General features: G+C 41.6%; 1 protein-coding gene across 1 annotated transcript in view; it reads right to left on the bottom strand.

The window, feature by feature from the left end:
- RETREG1 (reticulophagy regulator 1) overlaps positions 1-23,927 on the bottom strand; it is a 113,509-nt gene that overhangs the window by 55,932 nt on the left and 33,650 nt on the right. The window contains exon 3 of the mRNA XM_090276209.1: positions 19,807-19,837. Within this exon, the coding sequence (XP_090132335.1) occupies positions 19,807-19,837 (31 nt within the window). The remainder of the gene's footprint in view (positions 1-19,806; positions 19,838-23,927) is intronic.

The following is a 23,927-nucleotide window of genomic DNA, read 5'->3' as shown; positions in this document are numbered from 1 at the left end:
AACTCGAGAGGACAAAGTGTACCTGCTAAGTAGAAGGAGGGGGCAGAACTAATGATGCTTGACTTGGAGCTCAGGATTCATGTCACTGTGACACCGAAGCACCGTCCTCTGCAGACAGAGGCCAGGGCTAAATAATGGCTTCATTTCTACCACAAAGTCTAAGGTTACAGGAAGGATCTTAAGAATTGAGAATCTGAAACCCTTTGATTCTGAACCCTTCAGGAAACTCACACACATACCAGTGAATGATTCACTTTAGTCTGCAGGAAAATCAAATCTGGGAAAGATTTAGGCTCGTTAATGAGTAATTTGGAAAGGTGAGGGATAGCAGCATGCCTGTTCCAGCCAAGCAGGGGTGCTGGGCACCCCACACACATCAGCTCACCCATGCTCCGGAGCAACCAAACAGAAAGGCCTATCCGGGCACAGAAAGGGGGGTGGTCGGCTAATAAATCCTCTGTGTCTTCCCTGGGGACCAGGGAGTAAAAGCTGTTGCTTCACAGGAATGATTCAGAACAACGACAGGAAAAAAGCCCCCATTCAGTCCACCGACAAGAGAACAAGCATTTATTCTGTAATGTCACTGTGCTTGAGAGGCTCCAGGAGGAACATCACCTTGGACCCTACCCTGCCCCGGAGCTTACCTGTTTGCAGAAACTCAACAAATAATCACACTTTTCCTATTTCATTAGCAAAAACTGCTCAGTTTCACACTTGACATTGTCCGTAGAAATGCAGATGTAAACAAATAATATCCCAGTTCAACAGTAAAAACTAATCTATAAGCCTATGGTTGAAACTGCAACTAGAAGAGTGGCTTTACTCTTGTTTCCTAAGAAAAGTGGGGGCGGGGGGCACTATACTCTAAAGCTGAGGGCTGAGAGCTGAGGAAAGAAACGTGTGAAGTTTCTAAAATAGCGCCTTTACTGAAATATAAGTTACAAAAATACAGTGCATGCATTTCAAGCATAAGATCTGGTGAGTTTTGACAAACGCTCGCACCCATGAAACCAGCACCACAAGCAAGACAGAACATTTCCAGTGCCCGGCTAAGAAACACCACCCACCTGCCTCACGCTCCCTTGAAACCCAATCCAGCAACTAAAAACCAATGCTCTGCTTTCTGTCACTACAGATCAGGGAAGGTGTGAGGGTTAATGGCACTAGGAAAAGAAAACACCCCTCTGACTTCTCCCTGAAGGCTTTTCGGTTGGGGGCACAGGGGTGTGAAAGCATGCGTCAATTTCCTTTTGCTCATCTACAAACAGTAGCAGGTGAGTGTGTGTTTTGGAAGACTTCACACAGGCCTGGGGTTGGGGGACCTGCCAGTCTCAAAGTCAGGAGAACCTGCTGTCCCCACTACACAGCCCTCCATGGATTTTGTTTTTATAACAGGCAAGCAAGACGGGAAACCATCCGCCAGGAAAACTCAGCTCCAAATTCAGGTCTATATCTATCCATCTCTGCCCTAGGCCCCGTAAGCATGGTTTTGTTTTCTAGTGGGTAATACATTATACTCAAAAGTCAAAGGACCTTTTAAAACACAGCACACATGAAAGGATACCTCAGCGATAGAAAAGGGTGTCAGAACTAGTTCTGGAACCATCTGTAAAAAGTTGAACAAAACTCCTGTGGGCTTCTAAACACAGACTTCTGTTTGTGTTCTCATTCACGTAGACATGTTGATTGCTGTACCCACTTTATTTTAAACAGCTTTGTCCATGTAATTGACATACAATATACTGTGCATATCTAAAGTGCACAATTTGACATGTTTATACTTGTGATATATTAGTACATCCATGAAACCATGACCAATACCAACATAACGGACAATTCCTTCACCTGCCAAAAGTTTCCTGGATCCCCAACCCCTCCTGCCATTCCCTGCCCTATCCTCCCCTGCCAAGGCAAGAACTGATCTGCTTTTTGTAACTATAGATTAGTTTGCATTTTAAAATTTTTATACTGCCCTGGCTGGTGTGGCTCAGTGGAATGAGTACTGACCTGCAAACTGTAAGGTCGTCAGTTCGATTCCCAGTCAGGGCACGTGCCTGTGCTGTGGGTTCGAGCCCCAGTGGGGGGAGTGCAAGAGGCAACTGATCGATGTTTCTCTCATACATCAATGTTTTTCTCTCTTTCTCCCTCCCTTCCCCTCTCTCTAAAAATAAATAAATAATTTAAAGAGTTTATAAAAATTGTATACAAATGAAATCATACAGCATGTATTCTTTTTTTGTCCAGCTTTTTGTATTCAGCATACTTATTTTGAGAGTCACCCATGTTGTTTCATTTATCAATGTATCAACAATTCATTCCTTTTTTTATACTGTAGTACACTGTTGCATGAACATACCACAATTTGTTTATCTATTCACCTGCCTGAAGGACAGTTTTTGGCTCTAACAATGCTGCTATGAACATTCACATACAAGACTCTGTATGGACATATGCTTTCATTTCTCTTGGATAAATACTTAGGAATGGAATGGCTGAATCACATGGTAGGTGTAGTGTATCCCTGTAAGATTCTGCCCAACTCTTTAGCCAATGGTTGTGCCACAGGCAGAATATGAGCGTTCCAATTGCTTTACATCCTTGAAAACACTTGGTATGGACAGTCTTTTAAAAATTCTGGCCATTAAAATATGTGTAATAGTATCTCAAAGTGGTTTTAATTGGCAGTTCTAACGACTAATGATGGTGAGCATACTGTCCCATGTTTACCTTTGTCAAAGTATTTGTTCCACTTATTTGGACTTTTTGTTACTGGGTTGTGTATTTTCTTATTAAGTTTTAAGAGTTCTTTATAAACTCTGGATACAAATCTTTTATAAGCTATATTTACACAGATTCACAAGTATTTTTTTCCCAATCTGTGCCTTGACTTTTTATTACCTCAATAGTGTCCGTTAAAAGCAAAAGTTTTTAAACTTGGTGAAATTCAATTTGTCAATTTTTTCTAAAATTTTAATAATCATACCTACCGTATTGTAGCTAAGAAATCTTTCCTTAAGGTTTCTTAAGGAGATGACACCTTTCTCTTATGTTTTCTTCTATAAGTTTTATAGATTCACGCACTTTTAATTTTTGTATGTTGTGCTAGGTATGGATTGAAGTCTACGTGTTTGCATGTGTTATCAACTTTTCCAGCACTATTTGTTAAAAAGCCATCCTTTCTCCACTGAATTGCCTCTGAACCTTTGTGGAAAATCAGTTGTCCTATACGTACGAGTCTATTTCTGGACTCTCCTCTGTTCCACTGATTTGTTTACCACACTGTCTTGATTAGTATAGCTTTAAAATAAGCCTGCTCACTTCGTTTAGCCTGTAAGAAAACAGGCCTGAAAGTTTCTTCCATTGGGGCCACACTGTATCCTTAAATTTAAATATTTTACATGTAAGGAGAAACTCTATGCCAAGAAAAAATTAGCTGACATGACACAGATCAACATATTTTCACTAAAAATACAACTGCATTTTTGTGGGGAAAGCAAGATTTAAAGCTATTAAATGTAAGCTTTTAGCAACAGCAAAGAAACACCTTTCAGTCACAAAAAACCTAACTGGTCTCTCCAACACTCAGGGACCTCCTGCACTCCACTGCCTGGGTCAGGGCTCTTTTTGACCCAGCTGAGGTCCCCGTCATGGGCTTTGTCCACCTCTAATCAATCCTTGCACACTGATGACTCCATCAATCTGTTTGCTTCCTCATTATTGCCATGTGATGAAAACATTTTAAATTGTTTTAAATGTCTAACTTTATTTATATTATACTTTATTTGCCTTTATACTGTTTAAGAGCTATCTTCTAGAAAAAGGAATACAAGCTGGTTGACAGGGTTGGGACAGAACATGGAGGTAAGGCCACTGGCTTTGAAGAGAAAAGGAGACACCAGTTGAAATCCCTTTGGTTAAGTTACATAACCAAGAGTCGGTGTCCTTGTCTTTTAAATGGGGCTAATATTTCCTGCCTTGTAAATTGTCATGAAGACAAATTAAGTGATGTTGACAGCAGTTGGCACAGTGCCTGGCCAATCGTAAGCACTAATGGATGCCATTTATGAACAGTTACCATCATCTTCACCCAGGGTCCTCCCCCGTCCTCGACTGTCTTTCACTGCCACCTCCCTCAGATTCCTGGGGGGACCTCAAGCTGCTTCTGTTCCTGGTTCCTTGCATTTCTTGGTCTTAGCTTCCATGTGATACTGAGTCCAAATAATTCCTCCTTGATTAATGCTAGATTGAGGGGTTTCTGTTTGTTGCTCTAATAGCAGCTCCCCCAGACCAGTGGCCCTCCCTGTTCACAAAGCAGCTCCAGGACATTTGTGCACTGTCCCTCCAGATGCACTGCCAGGTTATGAAAAAATGCATCATGAGGGCGGTGAGTTAAAAACCTTTGTCCCTCAATGAGAGAATCTAAGCAAGTACACTGTTCACGGATCCTGACAAGAAAAGCTATGAGATTCAGTAACCAAAATCCCAAGAAATAAAAAGCACTAAAAAGAGAATTTCCTTTGGTACCTCTGCTTTTCCACTGCACAAATCCTGAAATTTCATAGTCTTAATAAAGAAACATTCAACATTTGAAAAGAGGTACACTGTTAGAAGCAACATGTTACCTCAAGGATGCTTCTATGGTTTAAATATAAGATGTGATTATAATAAGTGATTGAAAAACAGGAATAAATAGAGTGCTGATTCAATGTATGTAAAAATGAACACCAAACCCTAATTTTGAACTACTGATCACTATGTACAAAATAAACTCTGTGGCCTTCAAGTATCCATTTCCTCAATTTTCTTATTTTTGTTTTAAAATGATCATTTCGATAAGCATAACAGAATGAATCTACATACAATTGAGGACTCCCTTCCCTTAAGGCACAATGTACAAATGAAAACTTTTTCTGATGATGTAATACTTACAGCTATTTTTATTCTGGGTCACAGGCTCCCTCTCTTTATGTAGAACAAATAGCAATGGCATCTCTTTAGAATCACTTGAAATGTGAAATGACAAAGCTTCGACTAGGCCTAACAATGTACAATTCTTGCTATTCCTACCACCTCGTTGACCTTGAGACCTTCTCCCCTAGTTCTGACATCAAGGGAAACACAATGAATCCTGCCATGATCTGCTAGATCCCAGCAGTGCGCCTGATACCTGGCAGGCATTTACTAAACATTGGAAGGATAGAGCCACTGATCAAGCTCAAGGCACCGACAGGAAAAAGTGTCCCCAAAATTTAAGCAGGAATCCAAAATAGCAGTTGTTAGAGAACTATAGGGCCCCCAGGGAAACTGCCCCCTCCCTTTCTCTATTCTCAAACAAAGAGTCACATTTATGACGTGCTTCATTCCTCTACAAATATCACAAGAGGTTTAAGTGCAGAATTCCAGAGTCGGGCCCAAGATAAAAGATATTTTATGGAGGGTAAGAATAGATGGCTAATGAACTCCTTCAGAGATAACAGGAAAATTGAGTTTCTTCAGAATAAAAGTAACATTTTTAAAAGTCTACATTCACTTTTCAACAGTCTCACAGAGCCTAGTTCATGGTTTGCCTGTTAACTTTTATTGAATAACCATGAATATTTCCAACAATGGGAATTTAATCTATGATGCAAAAACTTAACTCTTGTTTTGGCAGCACTAATTTGGGCTACAGAAATAGGTGGATGAACACATATATGAAAAAGGGGGTAAAAGTAGGTCTACAGTTGTCCATATGGAAAAAAAATGAACATTATGATTATTACAATAGCTATATTAATTGTTACCATAGCTTTATTAACTCCATGTTTCACATACTCACAACTGTACACCTACTTTTGCCCACCGCTGTACATCCTGGTTCTTTTAAGTTCCTCTTTCAATGCATACAAAGAGGCCTTTCTATAAGTATAAAGGCACACAGTATGCTCAGTCCTGTAACAGCAGGTTTAATAAAGCTCTTTAGCTCTGAATGTAGGGATTCATACAATTAAGCTATCATAATGCCAAATTTAATAATAATGTCACATCTGAGATTATTACTTGGTAAAACCATTCTGATTTTGAAAGAGAGAAGAATAAGTCATTGAGTAAATTCCTGAAAATTAGTGCTGGGTAAAACAAGTAATCATGGCCAGAAATTCAAGAAGCACCTACAAAATACCGAGAGTTAGGAAAAGGTGGTTAAAGTAGCCATCTTCAAAAATAAACAGGGAGACTGGACTTGTAGTAAGCTTATATCCCATAAGTGAAAAAAATATATATGCATACATCAAAAAATATTCTAAGCATTGAGTGAAAACTAGTATAACAATATGCATCCAATGGCCTCAGGCCTAACTAGGCTTAAAGAGTGAGGACATACCTGGGTGCCACCCAGAACTGGGAGCCATGACCAGCTTGCACCAGGTGCTTGTTGGTTATGCAGCAAAACCTGGCCATGGTAAGTCCTCATGCAATCAAAAGAAAAGAATGGTGGGTCAGGGAGTCAGTATGCACTCATCATCAATCCTGTTTCTATTTGGTTTCACATGAACTGCTGATTAAAACTTGACAGGATCTTGAGAATACTATCTTATAACCCTTGAAACCAAAAAATCTTATATTAGAGCCATTTTTATATCTTGTCTGGATTCTCTCCTCCTGTAATATGAATGAGAAGCCAAGATCTATTAGGCTCTGGGGCTGGGGAAGGGAGAGTGATCAGGATTGGTTAATGGCTCTGCCCTTGATAGTGTCTTGATGTTAGGTGACCTTGTCACACGAGCCACACTTCCCCCCAGCCCTGATCACAAAGTCAGATTCATGTTAGTGGCTATAAAGTTATCTTCCAAAGGTGTCAGAATATAAATTGGCAAAGGTAGTATGTGAAAATGGTCCACTCCAAAATATCCATAACATCCCTTGAAATAACTCCTATAATTCAGGAGTCCCAGAGCTCTATAGTAATAGGCAGGAAAAAGTTTCCAAAAAGAATATGAAAGGGAGCATTTCTTCTTTGCATTTAAGTGGGTCATGAGATGCTACAACTACTTAACCAAGGGGACTAGCAAACAATCCTTTCTCCAGGAATCTGAGCGCTGGACAGGTTATGATTGTTTCATTAAGATCTTTTTCAGAGGCTAGGATTACCTGTAGTTTTATCATACTCTTTAATTCTATATTTTTATGTCTTGTATCAACCAATTAATTTCCTCTACTTATACCAATTATTAAAATTCAAACGAGGGAGATGGGCAGGAAGAGAACTCCAGGCCAAGAGGTCAGGCCAAGTCTAGGCAGTGAGCTCAGGCAATGTTACTGATGTCATATTGAGGTGTCAACCCCAACAGAGTGGCCTCATCCACTTCTACTGGCCTCCCACTACTTCTCAAAATCATCTGCTTAGCAGAGAATCACTTGTTTTCCAATCTGAAATCAGTCATCGGTGTCAAGAGGAAAACTTTCTCTAGGATTTCAGCTAACTACTTCTGGCTATTGATTCAATTATGGATCCCATAGTCTAGACAACAGAAGAAAATTCATTTATTACCAGCCATGTATTCTTTCACTGTTGGGGGACAAGGAACAAAGACAAACTTCTAAGATGATCTCTAACTTTCCATGTGCCCCACACATAAAACATAAATCCCCCTCGCCAGGAACACACCTCCTCTTCCATGAGGCGAGTAGAAATGGCCCAGCTCAATCACCTCTGCACTTACTGAACACCTCATATATGAAACCAGACATGAAGAAGGACAGTTGTTTCCATTTCAGTTTAATGAGGACTCAGACCAGGAGAGTCCTGTTTGGACCCCAAATCAGTTTCAGATTCACTGCTCAATTTTTTAAAATGCAAGTTTTGTTTTCATTTCGAACTTCTCTCAATTACTGAGTCTTCACGATCTAATTCAAGCATGGTGCATCCATTAAAAGCCCTTTAAAGACAGATGATTTCATTCCAACTTAGCCCTGGGGAAGGCAGGGAATATTTAAATGTGCACTGTGTTCAAAATAATTATTCATTTCTGACTTGAGGATGTTTAGCTTGATAAGGGTTGGAATCCAGTTTTCCTTCCCAGGCAGATGACTCCTGAGTCATGATTGAAAATATCCTCACTCATTTTAATAAACAAAATGAAGGCAAACATCCAGGAAAATATCTTTTAAAAATGTGTTTTCAGTGGAAGTCATAATACTCTTCAAAATCTAAAGTGTGCAGTTCAGCAGAACTGAATACTGAAGGCACCTCTGATGCTTTAATGGCATTAGATGGCTCTGAAATTATAGTTTAAAAATACTCTCCAAGAATACAAGCCAAATGACTGCAGGATTATAAGTTCTCTCTCCCAGTTGTTCAGGTATTAAAAACAAGCACAAGTAAGAATAGCCTTCAAAAAAAAAAAAACCTAACAAACCACATTAGTAACACAATCTACTCAATAAGGGTATAACAGTACACACCTTTTTTCCTCCTTTTACCAACTATCTCCTCATAATAATGTTTTTCACCTCAATTTCCCCCCATCCCTGCATATTCCCTCCTCTTTCAAAAAAAATTAAAAAGGAAACATGGTTAAAATGACAAGTAAAGGGCACATGCTCCATCATCAAAGCCAGCAGCTTAGCATCTTCTCCCTCTCCCCTTGACTGCCTGCCGCCCTGTTACCATTACATGGGGCCATCAGGATAATCCAGGATCATCCCCCTATCTTAAGATCCTTATCTTAATGACTTCTGCAAAGTCCCTTTACCAGGGAAGGAACACAGAAACCAGTTCTGGGCACAGGAGGTAGACATCTTTTGTGGTAGGGGCAGGTGGGGAGTTTATTCAGTCTACCACAAACACTCCAAGGTCCTGAGGACAGGCTTCTGTGGTCTTTTCTTTTGTACACTTTTCTAACAATCAGGGACCTTTGCCTTCAGTATTTCACAGCTCAATTCATGCCTAGGGGCCAACAACTCACTAATAAGTCCTCTCTCCACACAACTGCAAATTAAATGATTTTCTGGGATTCATGATTCAGGGACATTTAGAGCTCTGTAGGGGGGGACAAATCCAAGTTTCTGTTTGTTTCCAAGAGAGGAAAAAGTACTAAGTCAGGGCCCAGATAGAGAAGGACTGACTTTGGAGAGCACATAACAACATTCAAAAGATTTCAGCCCTGGCTGGTGTGACTCAGTGGATTGAGCACCGGCCTGCGAACCAGTCACCAGTTTGATTCCCAGTCAGGGCACATGTCTGGGTTGCGGGCCAGATTCCAGCTCAGGGCACGCAAGAGGCAACCACACGTTGATGTTTCTTTCCCTCTCTTTCTCCCTCCCTTCCCCTGTCTCTAAAAATAAATAAATAAAATTTTAAAAATCAAAAGATTTCATAAAATAATGGATAGAAATAATAAAAGGAGCACGCACTCAAAGGACCACTGAGTTCTTGGAGGCCTCACATATCATCAGCTTGCTCCTAAACAAAGAAGTGCAATCACCTGTCATTGGTGGATTTCCTCCCCACCTGGTCTGTCTTATTCTCCACTGATGCACCCTCTATCACTTATCTTACTCCCTGTTCATTTTCTTTACTCCTCCTGCTACATTAAAATACATGTATACCCACACATGTGTGTACGGATACAGACATACCCTTTAACTGTATTTTCTTCCTGTAGCTGGAGCGATACTCTTCGCCCTGTTGAAATATGCAGGCACTAACAGCACTTTGGAACCCCACAGCTAGGTTTCCACAGTAGCCTCGCTATTCTTAGCTTCTCCGACAGGCTGATGTTCCATCTCCCGTGCACCCTCTAGCGGCAGTCAGTGCTAGAACAGCCTTGCAAGGAAATATTTCTAAAACAGGTGTCAGAGCCCACAAATTGGTGATTTTATACAAGCTTTCAAAAGTACGGTGTAGACCAAAAGGGGCCACACACTAAACCTGACATCTTTAGGGGAGGCCTGAAGAGCGCCCTTACAAACTCACAGATCTAAAGCAGCCTCACAGGAGGGTATGAAATTAAAACTTTCTAACTAAAAGTGAGTCATGGAGGGTAGTCAAGCCCTAGGCCGGCATCTTCCTTGACAGAGGTCAATCTTTACCTTAGCTGAGCCTGTCTGTTGTCTTTTTTTCATCGCTGATAAACTACCTTTGGAATGTCAGGGTAATTTCGTTTACCCAGACCCCTCACTGCAGCAGAGCAGAGACCACAGAGCCACTCATTGTTACTGTTATCATGGTCATTGTTGACTGTTGACAATCCTGTGCCCACCTAAGTGAAAGAAGTGTCTATTCATTATACTTTCTATCCCATCCCAGAGGTTTCCCCACTTGGCTTTCTCCCACCTCCCTAATCTACCACCAGTGAACTTCATGTAACCCCCTTATGTCTTCTCCTTTGATTTTGAGACATGAAATAAGTGGTTAAACTGCCATTTTCTAGAGGCATTTTCTCAATCCATTGAGATTTTGTTCCCCGACAACTGTCATCAGTTTGGCTCAAATAAACTCATCAGAAGTCTTACTGGTTAGGACACTCCTTACGTTGACACAGTATTCTGGTTCAGGAAACCATCCACCTTACTAGTGAGGCATTCTGTGGTACGGCCATATAGCACACTCAGACGCACAGAAGCAGTGCCCAGCCTGGTAAAAACAAAAAATCTGAAGTCCAGTGAAAATCGGGGTCTAAATAAACTGTGGTTTAGTCACATGACGGAATGTGACACAGCAACAGAAACAAATGACCTGCAGCTATTTGCAGCTACGTGGGATTCATCTTTGAGGAAAATGTTTAGTGCTCAGGCACTAGTTCTAGGAGGACTACATAAATGTGGGACCATTCTTATAGACTTCAAAAATCAAAAATTGATTTAGGAATATAAATAATGCAACTTAAATATGTATATATTTATATATACTTTTATGTATACATCCACCTAGAAGTATGTATTTTGAAAAGCAAAGGAACAAAAGCCAGGACCATGCTTGTCATTGGTGTGGGGAGGCAGCAGGACGGAGGAGGGAGACACACAGCAGCTCCAGTCCTGGGTGGGGGAAAGGCTCTTGTGTATTTGTTCCATTATAACATCTTATAACTTATGTGTATATTCCATACATGTTTCAATATATCAGATATGATCATTCAAATATAATTAAGGAAAATGTGTGGGTAGGTAGGTAGTTAGACTGATAGATTGACAGCTGATACCTGAGAGATGGACAGACAGACAGATGAGCCAACAGAACCCAGGGGTGAGCTATTCAGAAGAGAACACGTGTCTTCTCAGACTCGTTCTTGTTTGAATGGCCCAATGACTCCAGTTGGAGCATATGGCTAGGAATGTCAGTCTCACTCTGGATGACACAAAGAGCTTCCAAGTTTTACTTAAGTACAACCTCCTTGGAGGACAGACACCTAAATCATGAGAACAGGCTCCTTTACCAGTATCTGGAGGCTCGACTTTGGACTTGTCGCTAAGCCACAGAAAGGAAGAAGTTCAGAATGTTTATCCTGCCCCTCAGATACCACTTGACCTTGGAAATTGAGGATTTCAACTTATTACTTAATGATATGTTAATAATTTTTCTATAACCCTAACCTGCGAGGCTTAGTGTCAAGTGACACGTGGGCCTTGGACTTATTTCTGAGGCTCCATCCCCTCCTTTGAGCCCAGTTGCTTCTCTGGACTTGGGCCCTGACCTTTGTTTCCAATGACTGAGCCGAGCCAGTCTCTCTCCTTGTAACTGGAGCCCCGTCTCTGGGCGGCAGCTCTTTGGCACTTAGGTGACTGAATACCTAAAGCGGTGCTGCCTGCAGAGTTCCATCCTACCTCCCACATCCACAGCCACAAGGTCCCACCCTGCCTGATGGTACCACGCACACCCCTGCATTGAATATCTTGTCTTCCCGCAAAATAAGGGCTGTGGACGTTCATTACAGTAAAAAATGGTAATATGGGTAAGCAAAATCAAGAAAACTACAACTACCTATATATTCCCTTCACACAGAAATACCACATTTATGTATCAACATACAATGTACTGTTCACTATACCTCCTTGCACTTGCTGTAAATGTATAATTTTTCATAATTAGCAATAAAGGGTGAACTTTCATAGGTCTAAATATTCTTGTATATGTGACCTGAATTAGCCAGACAATATTCCATTTATTCCAGATACTGCAGCTGCATTTTTTTTACAAAAACTTACTAGTATAAAACAAAAATCACCCTCATACACAGCTTCTGCCCCAGGGCCTTTGCACCTGCTATTCCAGCTGCCAGAAGCTCTTCCTCCAGACATGATTCACAACCTCACCTCCTTCAAGTCTTTACTCAAAAATCTTTTCCAGGAGGGGCTCTCCTGAACACTTTATTACAACTTGACCCTCCCTGCCCACCCTCACATTCCTGAATCCCCTCTACTGCTTTAGTTTCTCTTAAACAGCATCTAACAGTATGTACTGTAGTAACATTTATTTTTCTGGCTCACTCACTAAAATGTGAACTCCACGAGGACACGGTTGTCTGTTGGTGCTTTTTTTTTTCTTCCACAAGTGCCTGGAAATAAGGCATTCAATAAACATCTGTTGAACGGACAGATATATGAATGAACATATATATAATTTTACCAAAAAACTGGAAGGAAATAAAGTTGAAGGTGAGTTTAATTTCTGGGTGATGGAGTTATAAAGGATTTGGGTTTTCGTTTTTTAATAAGTGTCCTATATTTTCAGTTTTCTAAATTAGCATATTATTTTTAAAATCAGAAAGAATATCTTTTAAATGCTGTTAGACAGATATGAGTACAAATAAAAATGTTTGGGAACAACAGAAAGAGAGAGGGGAGGGGACTAAAAATGGGCACTGTAATAAATCTAAGTGAAAGTAACCTCACAGGGTGATCTGATCTTAGATTCCTAATTGGGCAGGCCATGGTGGGTAGTCTAGCACCAGGCCTAAACTTCCCTAATAAAAGTTTACCTTCGCCTTAACCAAGCCCTGCCCATTGTTTTTGTACATCTAGGTTAGCACACCTTTGAAATGCCTTCTTCAGACCCCAGTGAAGTGTAACCACCCTCACGAGAACACTTATTAACTATCCTGTAATCCAATCCCTGCCTTGCTTTCTGCTAACTTCATGTAATCTTCCTTAGGTTCCCTCCTTAATTTCAAATGCATATAAAAAACTGCGAACTGCTATCCTCGGAGCATTTTAGATCTTGCCTCTCAATATTGTTGTCAGTCTGGCTCAAATGAACTTTTATAAAAACTGTATACAGGTTTGGATGTAGAAGGAAGGAAGGAAGGAACTTTTAACTATGAGTTAAGACTTTATAGTCAAATGATTGTAACATAGGCAAGGGCAAGTTAAGAGAAATTTTAACTATTAGTCTTCCTTTCCTGGTAATTTAAATTTACTGAAGCAGAGAAAGAATATTAGTTAACAATTAGTTTGGCTTAATTATTTTATATATTTATAAATGAACTATATTTTTGAATCCTTAATAATTCAGGATCTCCTACCTAATCAAACCTAGTCGGCATGGAGTTACGAGAGTCTGCAAACATGGATGAAAATGGTCAGAGTTGTAATTTTCCTTTGTCATCCAGTGGCCACAGAGACCCAAGGGGCTGCCACGGGGAATGACAACGTATACACATTCTTAATTATGCAAAGATGCAGTAGTTCTAGAATAATGGAGGAAATGGTGATAGAACTAATATTAAAACAGATTATTATGGAGTTACATTATTTTAAAGAAATGTTAAAAACTATCAAAAACAGAAGTTTTAATAAAATATACTACTGAGAGCTTTTCCCTTAAGGAGTCCTAAATATTAAGTCATTTAGGGTCACCTAAGGGCTGCTGCTCCCAGACCCACAGACAGTCCAACTCCTGGGTTTCTGCCCACGTTTGGACTCGATAAATCAGCTTGAACATAAGGAGAATATGTTCCTCATGAATACAATGGACATGGAGGAACAGGTCTGACAATTTACTGCCCTTGTCAATGAAACCAGTGTCCTATGAAAAGTACCATACTTCCTCTTTCATTGTATTTTTAATGCCTTGGGAAATTTATCATGAAGATCCAGTCAATTTCATGAAATGGTTTTCCCTTGAACTCACATTCTAGGCATGTGTGTTAGTTGGACAGACTCCTGAGAGGAAAGAATGGCCCTTAAATGTCTGGCATGAGGCATTTTTAAAACTCATAAATAATTTTTTATATAGGTATACCAATGATCTTGAAGAATTAAGCATGATTCTCCATATCACTGTTTTCCAAAACAGCTTTAAAAACTGCTTGTAGTGCTTTGTTCCATACTTGTCTTCAAACGGGGTAATTTCCAAAGTACAACTTTAAAAAATGAACACAACAGATTGGAATCTGGGTGAAGAACTTTGAGAAACTTTCAGACCCATTCTCAGTAGTTCTGGCTGAGAGAGCGCCATTTTTCAGTCAATGAATGGATCTGTTCTTTCCTGGGAGAAGAAGAAAGGGCTTTGACTCTCCATTGTGCAATGCATGACTACAGAATTGTGCTCAATTATTATTTTTTTAAAACAGGAATAAAAGGCCTATTCGGATTTTTATTTTGGCAGGGCTGAGGATTTAAAGTAGTGCTTAGCTCCCAGGCTAGCCCAGACATCTTCAGCCAAAAACTTACCCAAGCACAGATATGTTTATGCTAAAATCCAGAATATTCTGGATTTAAGCAAACTTTTTCTCTTGAGGAAAATTCTTTCATTTAATTCTATCAAATGCATTCTTTATAGCAAAATTTTATTTTAACCTCATGGAGACGTGGCTTCCTGTCTATAGTTCTGGCTGAAATTAAACTAAAAACTAGTTTCGAAATATTATGCCTTATTAGAAAGAAACAAGCACAACGTTACAAAATACAGGTTACAAGGTGACTTTTAGACACATTCAAAAATACTAAAACTGTAAAATCTAGTAGTTTCAAAGCATAGTCAGAATTATTGCTGTGCCCAATTGCAAAGAAAGTAAACTTTTCAAGCTACCATGTGTTGGGGAAAAAATAAAAGTCCCCAAATGGAGTCACCTCTGCCAAGTCCACATCATCAAACCAAGGCTTCATACCTAACCTAACTACAGTTTCCACCTTCCCCAGGAATATAATCTTCACCAGTCGGTCTGGAATTTTCTGGTCAGCACCTGTGAGATCATCTGCCACACAGACCTTTCCATCCCCCACAGGACGATGGATGAGGTAATGAATTCTTTCTGATCCCTTCCCTCTTCTCTCTATAAAAGCCTTCCATTTTGTACAGCTCTTGGAACTCCTTTCTATTTGCTAGATGGGATGCTGCCCAATTCATGAATTCGTTCAACAGAGCCAATTAGATCTTTAAAATGTACTTGGTTGAATTTTTATTATTTAACACGCATGACTATTTAATGCTTTTTACTTGATAATTCAACCTGTCTATGCAATTTTATGAGTAATAATGATGCATAAATATAGAAAGCAGTTCTCACACTAAATTTACTCCTCAGAGGAGACAACTTAGCAAATGCTAGATGAATTTTTCACTTTTAATAAAGACATAACATTGGGCTCAAGGATGTAACTAGTCATTTCTTACTTAAATGCTCCAATTCATTCTGAGCTGGGGCAAGCTCAGGACGTGGGTATTACAACCAAAGATTCTTGGCTCCTCTCCACCAGGGGACAAAAAGAAAGCCAGAACACGTTAGAGGTTATCTGGATGCTGACAAGACAAGGGGCATTTTATCCCATGGAGAGGGGCTACGTGATGGCTTCTTCTCAGAGCAGGTGAGAGGGCCAGGCTGAGAGGAGTCATCCTGCAGTCTGACTCAGCTAGAGGCACACAGCTCACAACTGTTGCTAATCCCTACTGGCTCTAGGAGACTGACCGTTAATTCTCTGCCGCGCCCCTGAAGAGGCAGCTCACGATAAGGCAAAGCAGATCTGCTGCCCTTCTTACACCATTGGAAAGCCAGCCCCACTCCCAAGACGGATACCCTGCCAGAGGCATGGGCATTCGGGTGAAGAGTGTTAGAAAATCCCGGCGCTCTCAGCCATAATTTTCAAAATCATTAGTTCCCGTGAAAACCCCCTGTGTTTTCTGTAAATTGGCACTTAACAATTAAATAAGATTTATGATGAGAACAGCTCCTTCATCTGGGTTGTAATGTACAAAACTAATAAAGAACTAGGTAACACATTCTTGAATGACTGGCGCATATGTAAGTAAAGTCATTTCTTTCTAATTTATACTTAGAAAAACCTGGCCTAAAAGAAAACAATTTTGTTTTTAAAGGGTGATGTGCACAATTTTTCCTTTGTTAACAGAGGATTTTATTCAGCCCGCTGCCATAGTCACATGCAGGAGTAAAAAGCTATTACACTATGGATTGGGTTTCGTTTCAATACTACTAGGAACAAGTCATAACAGATGTTAATTTGGTTAGGCTGACAGACAGCTCTGTATAAATCCTTTTCACAGATTGTGGAGCTAGTGCTGATTGGTTATCTGAAAATATAAGTCAAAAATAAGCACATCTCAGAATTTACCCACTGAGAATCACACTTGAACAAAACTGAATTTTCTAGGTCCAAAAGTCAGTATGTGAATGGCATATGATTAAAATTATCCAATTTTTATTGCTGATGACAATATTGGAAATTAGGTGCTGGCTAGTACAGTATAATACATGTGAATGCTATGAAAACCCTTAGAACGTCCAGAAAAACTACACATGCATACATGTACACATACAGCATCTTTCTGCTCAGATTTTGAAGGAAATACTTCAAGCTTAGCTTAGCTGACAAGAGCCAATTTTCCCAAAGAGTAAATACAGTATTCCCTCACTTATCGCGGGTATTACATTCTAGACCTACCCCCCCACCCCCCACGATAGGTGAAAATCCACGAAGTAGGAACCTTACATTTTTTTTAGTATTTATATATTTTTAAGGCTTTATAAACCCTTCCCACACACTTAGATACCGTTCCCAGTCCCTTATTAACCTTTTCCACACTTTCGTAAACACTACTTATGTTCCTAAACATATTCTACACTCTTTAAGCCTACATAACTTTAACAACATATGTATAGAGTACCGCAAAATCCCATGATATAGCGAAAAATCCGCGATAATTAAATATAATATTTTTAAAAATCCCGCGATACAGTGGGGCCACGATAAGTGAACCACGATATAGAGAGGGACTACTGTAACAGTCTGTGAAATAACAAGCCATTAGATGTAGGTAAAGAAGGGAGGCCTTCCTTCCCCCCACCCCCGGCTTTATTGAGATATAATTTACATGAAACACTGTGTAAGTTTAAGGTGAACAATACGATGATTTGATGCACATATTGCAAACTGTTTACCATAATAAGGTTAGTTAACACATCCTTCACCTCACAGTCACCATTTTTTTGTCGTGAGAACATTTAAAATTCACTCCATTAGCAACTTACGCGTATATAATACTGTATTAACTACAGTCACCACGCTGTCCATTTAACTGGAAGTGTGTGCCCTCTGACCAACATGTCCTCATATTCCCCACCCCCCGGGCCCTGGCAATTACCCACCTACTCTGTTTATATGAGTTCAGCTTTTTTAGATCCCACATGGGAGATCATATTGCAGTGTCTTTCTCTGTCTGACTTATTTCACGGAGCATAATGCCCTCAAGGTCCACCCATGCTGTTACCAGTGGCAGATCTCCCTCTTTTTTAATAGCTGAATAATATTCTATTGTGTATATACATCAATTTTCTTCATCCATTTATCTGCTGACAGACTCCTAAGTTGTTTCCATGTGAAAAATGCTGCAATGAACAGGAGGGTGCAGATATCTCTTAAATTTTGTTTTCATTTTCTTTAGATACATACCATGAAATGGAATGGCTGGATCATGAAGTATATAGAGAACCTGATCCCACATGGCTCACAGGAGCAAGACCGTGCCTCCCTCCGCTGCCCGGGAACCTCTTCCATCACTGTTATCCAACACATGTTTCCAATGTGAAAAACACAAGCACTACCCAGTCCTAGATGCCAAGAGTCACCAAATCATCATCAAAGGAATCTGAAGAACAGCTATTTTAATTTCACATCACATCTTCAGTGGGATGAATAGATTAGGAGTGCAATCACACAATGGAAACCACAGTGAAAATGCCGGCAAATAATCCCTTCCACTTCAGACACCAGTCACAAGTCCAGCTGTCACCTGGGCTTCAGACGCATCAATTATGGACTGGAGGCTCCAATGATGCCCTCTGTGCGTTCGATTCATTTGCTAGAGCAGCTCAGAGAATGCAGAGAAACTTTTTACTTACTAGATTGCCCGTGTATCACAAAGGATAAACTCAGGGACAGCCAGGTGGAAGAGGTGCGGAGGACAAGGTATGGGGAGAGGGTACACAGACTCGCAACCTCTCCACATGTCCCCCAACCCAGAAGCCCTCCCTACCCCGTCCTTTTGGGGTTTTACGGAGGCTTCATTACATAGATGTGATTGATTAAATCATTGGCAATTGGTGATCAGTTTGATCTCCAGCCCCTCTCCCCTCCCCAGAGGTCAGGAGCTGGGACAGGAAATTTCAACCCTCTAATCACGTGTTCGGCTGCACTGGCAACCAGCCCCATCCTCAGGTGCACAAGGACTGGTTTGGAACACTGGGCCCCGGGAAATACCTTGAGGCAAAAGACTGTCAGAGCCTTGCTGGTTCCCCCCCTGGGCCATGCCATCCCTCCCCCGCACCCTTCCGCCTCCCTGGGAGCCACTGAGGGTCCGATTTTCCTTCTCTTCTCCAACATCCCCTCTGTGGAGTCTCCTGGCCAGTTTACCTATTTGCATTCCCTCTATGGGAATTTGGGATCCAAAATGGAGGACCAAGCAAGTGGAAATCAACTGGTCATGAAATTATCCTTTACAACTGAAATAAGCATTATTTCCAAGAGCACAGCTTTTCAGGGTACATTATATAAACTACCAAGTCATGTTTTTTCATGGGAACCTAAAGGTACTATTTAGTCCTCCTTTCAATGCATTCATCTCGTGCTGACGGCTTCGATAGAAACCAAGCACCCCACCACCTCTAAGTAATACAAGAATTTTTTTATGGCAGAATTTAAAAAAATAAATAAGTGCCTATAAAAACTCATTTTACTGGAATATTAATCCTTACACTTGCCTCATGCTTCCACTTCCCAGAAGCACCGTTGGTGAAGTGACTCATATTCTCCTCGTCCCATGTGGAAACAGCACGTTAACTTCATGAGAGGGGACACCCAACGAAAAGGGGCACGACTTGTCCGTGGCTGGGCAAGGAGTTGCGAGGTCAGTCAGCATTTGCTGCGCCCGCACCCCTAACCGCCTCGCACCCGCTCCCCCCCCCCCAAGTCCTCTGAAGCAACAGCACGGTCAAGCCTTCGGGAATGTTCTGGCACAGTTTCAGGACTCCAGATGCCCTATTCCCCCTCAGCAGTGCCACTCACGTCCCAAAATGAGGTCTGAAAGGAACTCCCCAATGGAAACACCTCCCTTTCTTCACTTCCGGTTCTCACACGTTGTGACCGTCACACGTTCAGGTTGCCCCAAATTACAGCAAGATGTGAACTATTTCTTCATTGAGTCCCAGCTGAATCCTTGCCCTCGATTCATTTGAATTGCCTTTTATGCTCTCACTCCTGTAAATTACTCTAGGACGTAGGTCCCTGTCACTGAAGTATTACTTCAGAGATCCATCTTAGTGACTCAGTCCCCTCCCCCCTCCCCATTAGCCACAACATGGCGAGAAAGTTCCCTACCTTTCGCTGAGGCTTCTCCACAACTGTGCACCTGCAATCAGGAGAAGTGAAAGGTGAAACTTAACCGAGGTATTTTTCTCTGGAGGCATTTCTCAACTTAGAAATATTCTGACCTATTTAAAATGCAATGCTTAGATCTTTAAACTCTATATCTATCCAGTCATGCTCTGTATATACCGTGGATATAATAACTAATTCAGGCAATTTGTTCACAAATACTTACTGAGATACTACTACATGCAAAACACTTGGCTAGGTACCATGGGAGACGGAAAACTATACACCACATGGTCCTGCCTTGAGGACTGTACTGTCCAGTGGAGCAGCTGATACTTGCACTCAAGTAAAGACAGACCAGGGTAGAAACTATACAAGAAGACAAACCATGAGAGTTCTGGGAACAGGGGAAGCTGGCTGCCCAAGAAAGCACCAATAACAGAGGTGGTGCCTAACGTGAGCTTTGAAACGTGCTTACAAAAGGAAAACTAAGACATCTTATATGAGAAAGGAGAGTTTTACCTATTCATGCTTTAGGTGTTTTGAACTTATATATAGGCTCCAATGAAATCAGCAGAGAAATACATACCTAGATTTCATATGCTTTCTCATCCCCAGTAACTTTCCTCATTGGACTATATCTTAATATACTTTTAACTACCAGCTTTAATGAAATGGCTAGAAGGTGGTTTCTCTGCATTTTCCGTCAAATACAAAAGATGTTGTCTCTTGTTCTCCAGCATCCCCCGTCCAAGATCTCTGTGATAAGTTCTTCTTTCTCAAAATTGCTCATGGCCTTTCATCAGGTTATTAGAATTGTGCATTTGATCTGGTTTCCGTTTTGCCTTGGCTGCCAGCAAGCCCAGGGATAAATCTGTTGCTCAGTTAGGGTCACCATGTTAGACTCCTGTTCTTCTAATAGACCTCTCATAAGCAGTCTTATTTCTTATGCTCCTTATAAGCTACCTCAAACATTTGGCAGTTAGATGGCTTATCAAAACAAAGCAAATAAACAACACAAAAGAACCCAAGGAATAATGAGCACCAGTGAGATCTCAGCTAACGATGGAAAGTTGGAGAGACGAAATCCTAGAACCGCCAGCTCACCTTGCCATATGACATTTCTCCAGCAACCCTGGAGCCAAGAGTGGAGAAAGGAGATAAAAGTACGGGGGTTTGCCTGTTTGTTTTGGTATTAAAAATTGAAAAAATGAACGTGGTTACTAAGGGGACAGGGCATGTACAATTTAAAAACAGCACGGAGCAGGCTGGGCTGCACAGGGCTGAGGACCAGCGCAACGGAAGAGGCTGAGCAGGCAGACACTTGAACTGAGCACCAAGAGCTGAATCAACTGTAGCAAGGGATGGGAGCCTGGTCCACTGAGGGCTGACCTTCAGCCTCTTTAAGGGTTGGAGATGCAGTACTTCCAAAGGCTAAGTAAGGTCAAAGATGACGCCACACTAGCAGGGGACCAAATACGGGTTGTCATTCAAGCCATCCGGGCATAAGCTGGAATGACAGGGAATGGAGGGGGCACAAATGGCTATCATAGGCCATGATTCCTGGTGGGCCAATGTTAGGTAGCAACCAGCACGTGGCACAAATGGGTGGTGCAAATTTTGCAGGAGGAAAGGTGTGAAGAGACAGTGGTGAAAATGCTACTCGGGTGGCCCCGTGGAGCCCTGCTGGGCCCAGAGCACCTTAAGGACAGCTGGCGCGGTCATTCTGGTTCTTTTGCAATGAGGGAGAAGGAAAAGGTGGTCAAGGAAAAGTAAAGTCTACGGAAGTTGTTTTCCACACTGCAGAAGCGTTCCCTAGAGCCCAGATGAAGTACACGACTAGGAGAGTGACAGAGAAACCCGTAGCAGCTGGAGGCTGCCCATGCTGGTGACTGACTCACAACAGAGACATGGGCTCCTGTAATTTTCACGATTAATACACAAGAAGGATCTCCATACTTTGTTCACCTATTTCATGGTAAGCATCTAAGATGGTGTTAAAAATACTAATAGAAAGAAGGAGATTACAATTAAATTCTTAACAGTGGAAGTTTAACATCTTCAGCCAAAAATGTCATGGGACGTGGGAGTCGAGAGATGGAAGGCGACAGAACAGCCCCGGGAGCGGTGGTGACAGGGTCGTCCTTTCCTCATCACTGCTGTTGTTGGCCAAGGGACCTGATGAGAGCGGCTGACAGATCTGACTGAAGCCACGGCATTACCATAACTGCATCTGGATCTAATCTGAAGCTGATTCTGTGCCTCCCAGAGACCAATTCATCACGGCCAGCCCTGGGCTAAAGGGCCTGTGAAGTCAGGCTCCTGCCCGCTGTTTACAGGCCGCAGACAGGTCTTTGTCCTAAAAGCCGTGACGCAGAGGACAAAGCAGGCACCAGTGTCTCTCCAGTCAGAGACTGGGGGATGCTGGGAACGCATAGTAACTAATCCCATTTCTCCTTTTTTCTTTTTTGTTCAGCAAAAATGCTGTACTCAGAGTAATATCACTCAGTAAAAATATCACCCTGACAGAAAGATTGGCCAGGGACAAATATCTATCCTGCAGGGTGGAACATCAGAGCTCCACCTGGACAGAGAGCCCCATGGGCGTGTCTGAATCCCACTGGAAGCCCAGCACCTACAACAGGCCCCAGCACAGAAAGGCACTCACAGACTGACTAATGAGGAACAAACCCATGTTCTGATTATGTGGTGGCGATGAACAGAGCAGCCTGTTACTGTGCCCAAGGCACTTCTGTTTCACCCACTTATTCCACCCTTACACAGCCCTGTAGGAAGGGTTGGTTTCTTCCATTTCATAGAAGAAAGGTTCAGAGAGTAGAGCAGGCTGAATAATGGCTCCTGAGGACATCAGGTTTTAATCCCTGGAAACTGTAAAAGGTCACTTTTATGGAAAAAGGGATTTATCAGATGGAATTAAACTAAGGGTCATGAGGTAGAGATTATCTGGGACCTTGCAGATGGGCCACAAATGCAATCACAAGTGTCCTTGTAAGAGGAAGGCAGAGAGAGAGTTGACTGCAGACAGGGGTAGGTGATATGACCACGGAGGCAGAGACTGGAGTGATGGGGCTACAAGCCAAGGACGCCAGCAATTCCAGCTAGAAAAGGAAGGAATCGGATCTTTCCCTAGAGGCTCCAGAGGGAATACAGCCCTGCTGACACCTTGACTTTGGCCTAGAGTTACTGATTTTGGACTACTGGCCTCTAGGACAGTGAGAGAAGAAATTTCTGTTGTTTGGAGCCATCAAGTTTGCGGTAGTTTTTTATAGCAGCCATAGGACACTAATTCAGCCTATGATGGGATCTCTCTACAGCAAGGAAAGGGAGAGAATGAGCTTAAGGACTAGACACTTCAGGCTAGTATCGTCCCAACTCTACCACCTTAATCTTTTTAAAGGACTGAGTCTCTGCAATGCAGACGTTCCTTGCAATTTGTGAGTATGAAAGTTCCATATCTGCAATAACATTAAGCCAATGAGTCAGTGCTGAAAACGATCTCTGTGTAATGGGCCAAGAGTGAGAAAGGATAGTTACGAAGTCTTTCAACTTCATCCCTGGCCTTCCACGCTTGTCTATTCCTTGTAACTTGTGCTGGGACCAAACTGATACACTGCTGAAAATACGGAGATGCTCAGCTTGGTCCGTGAGTCAACTTCCTCTACTGAGCTAGAATGACTATGGATAAAATTTGTCAGTGGTTATTTCTACTAAAATTTCCATGAGAGAGGTTCTGGAGGGTGAAAATGTCACAAAGTCTAGCTGAGAAAACCAAGCTGTCCTCTGCCAGTTATGAGTCAAGGCAGAAACACGGGGATCACCATGCACTGATCATTCATGAAAAGCATATCACTGGACAAAAACATTCCCAGAACACGACAATGAAGAAATTACCTTCGAACCTTAAAATACACCAGTATAAAACAATCTTTCCAAAAATGGTTTATATTTTTAGAAACATAAATGATAACTGTAGAGACTTAAAATATAAAGTGAAATCCACCACAGAACATCATGATGGTAAAGGTGTAATAGCTTATATCCCTGGTCTTGGAGTCAGCATCAGGAGAAGGGTTCCCCCCACCCCACCCCCCGCCACTGCTCCT

Source organism: Furipterus horrens, unplaced genomic scaffold (genome assembly GCF_987537825.1).
Source record: "Furipterus horrens unplaced genomic scaffold, mFurHor1.1.pri manual_scaffold_5, whole genome shotgun sequence".
Taxonomy (NCBI): domain Eukaryota; kingdom Metazoa; phylum Chordata; class Mammalia; order Chiroptera; family Furipteridae; genus Furipterus; species Furipterus horrens.
The sequence above is the reverse complement of the archived record's forward strand: the minus strand, read 5'-3'. Positions and strand labels throughout refer to the sequence as shown.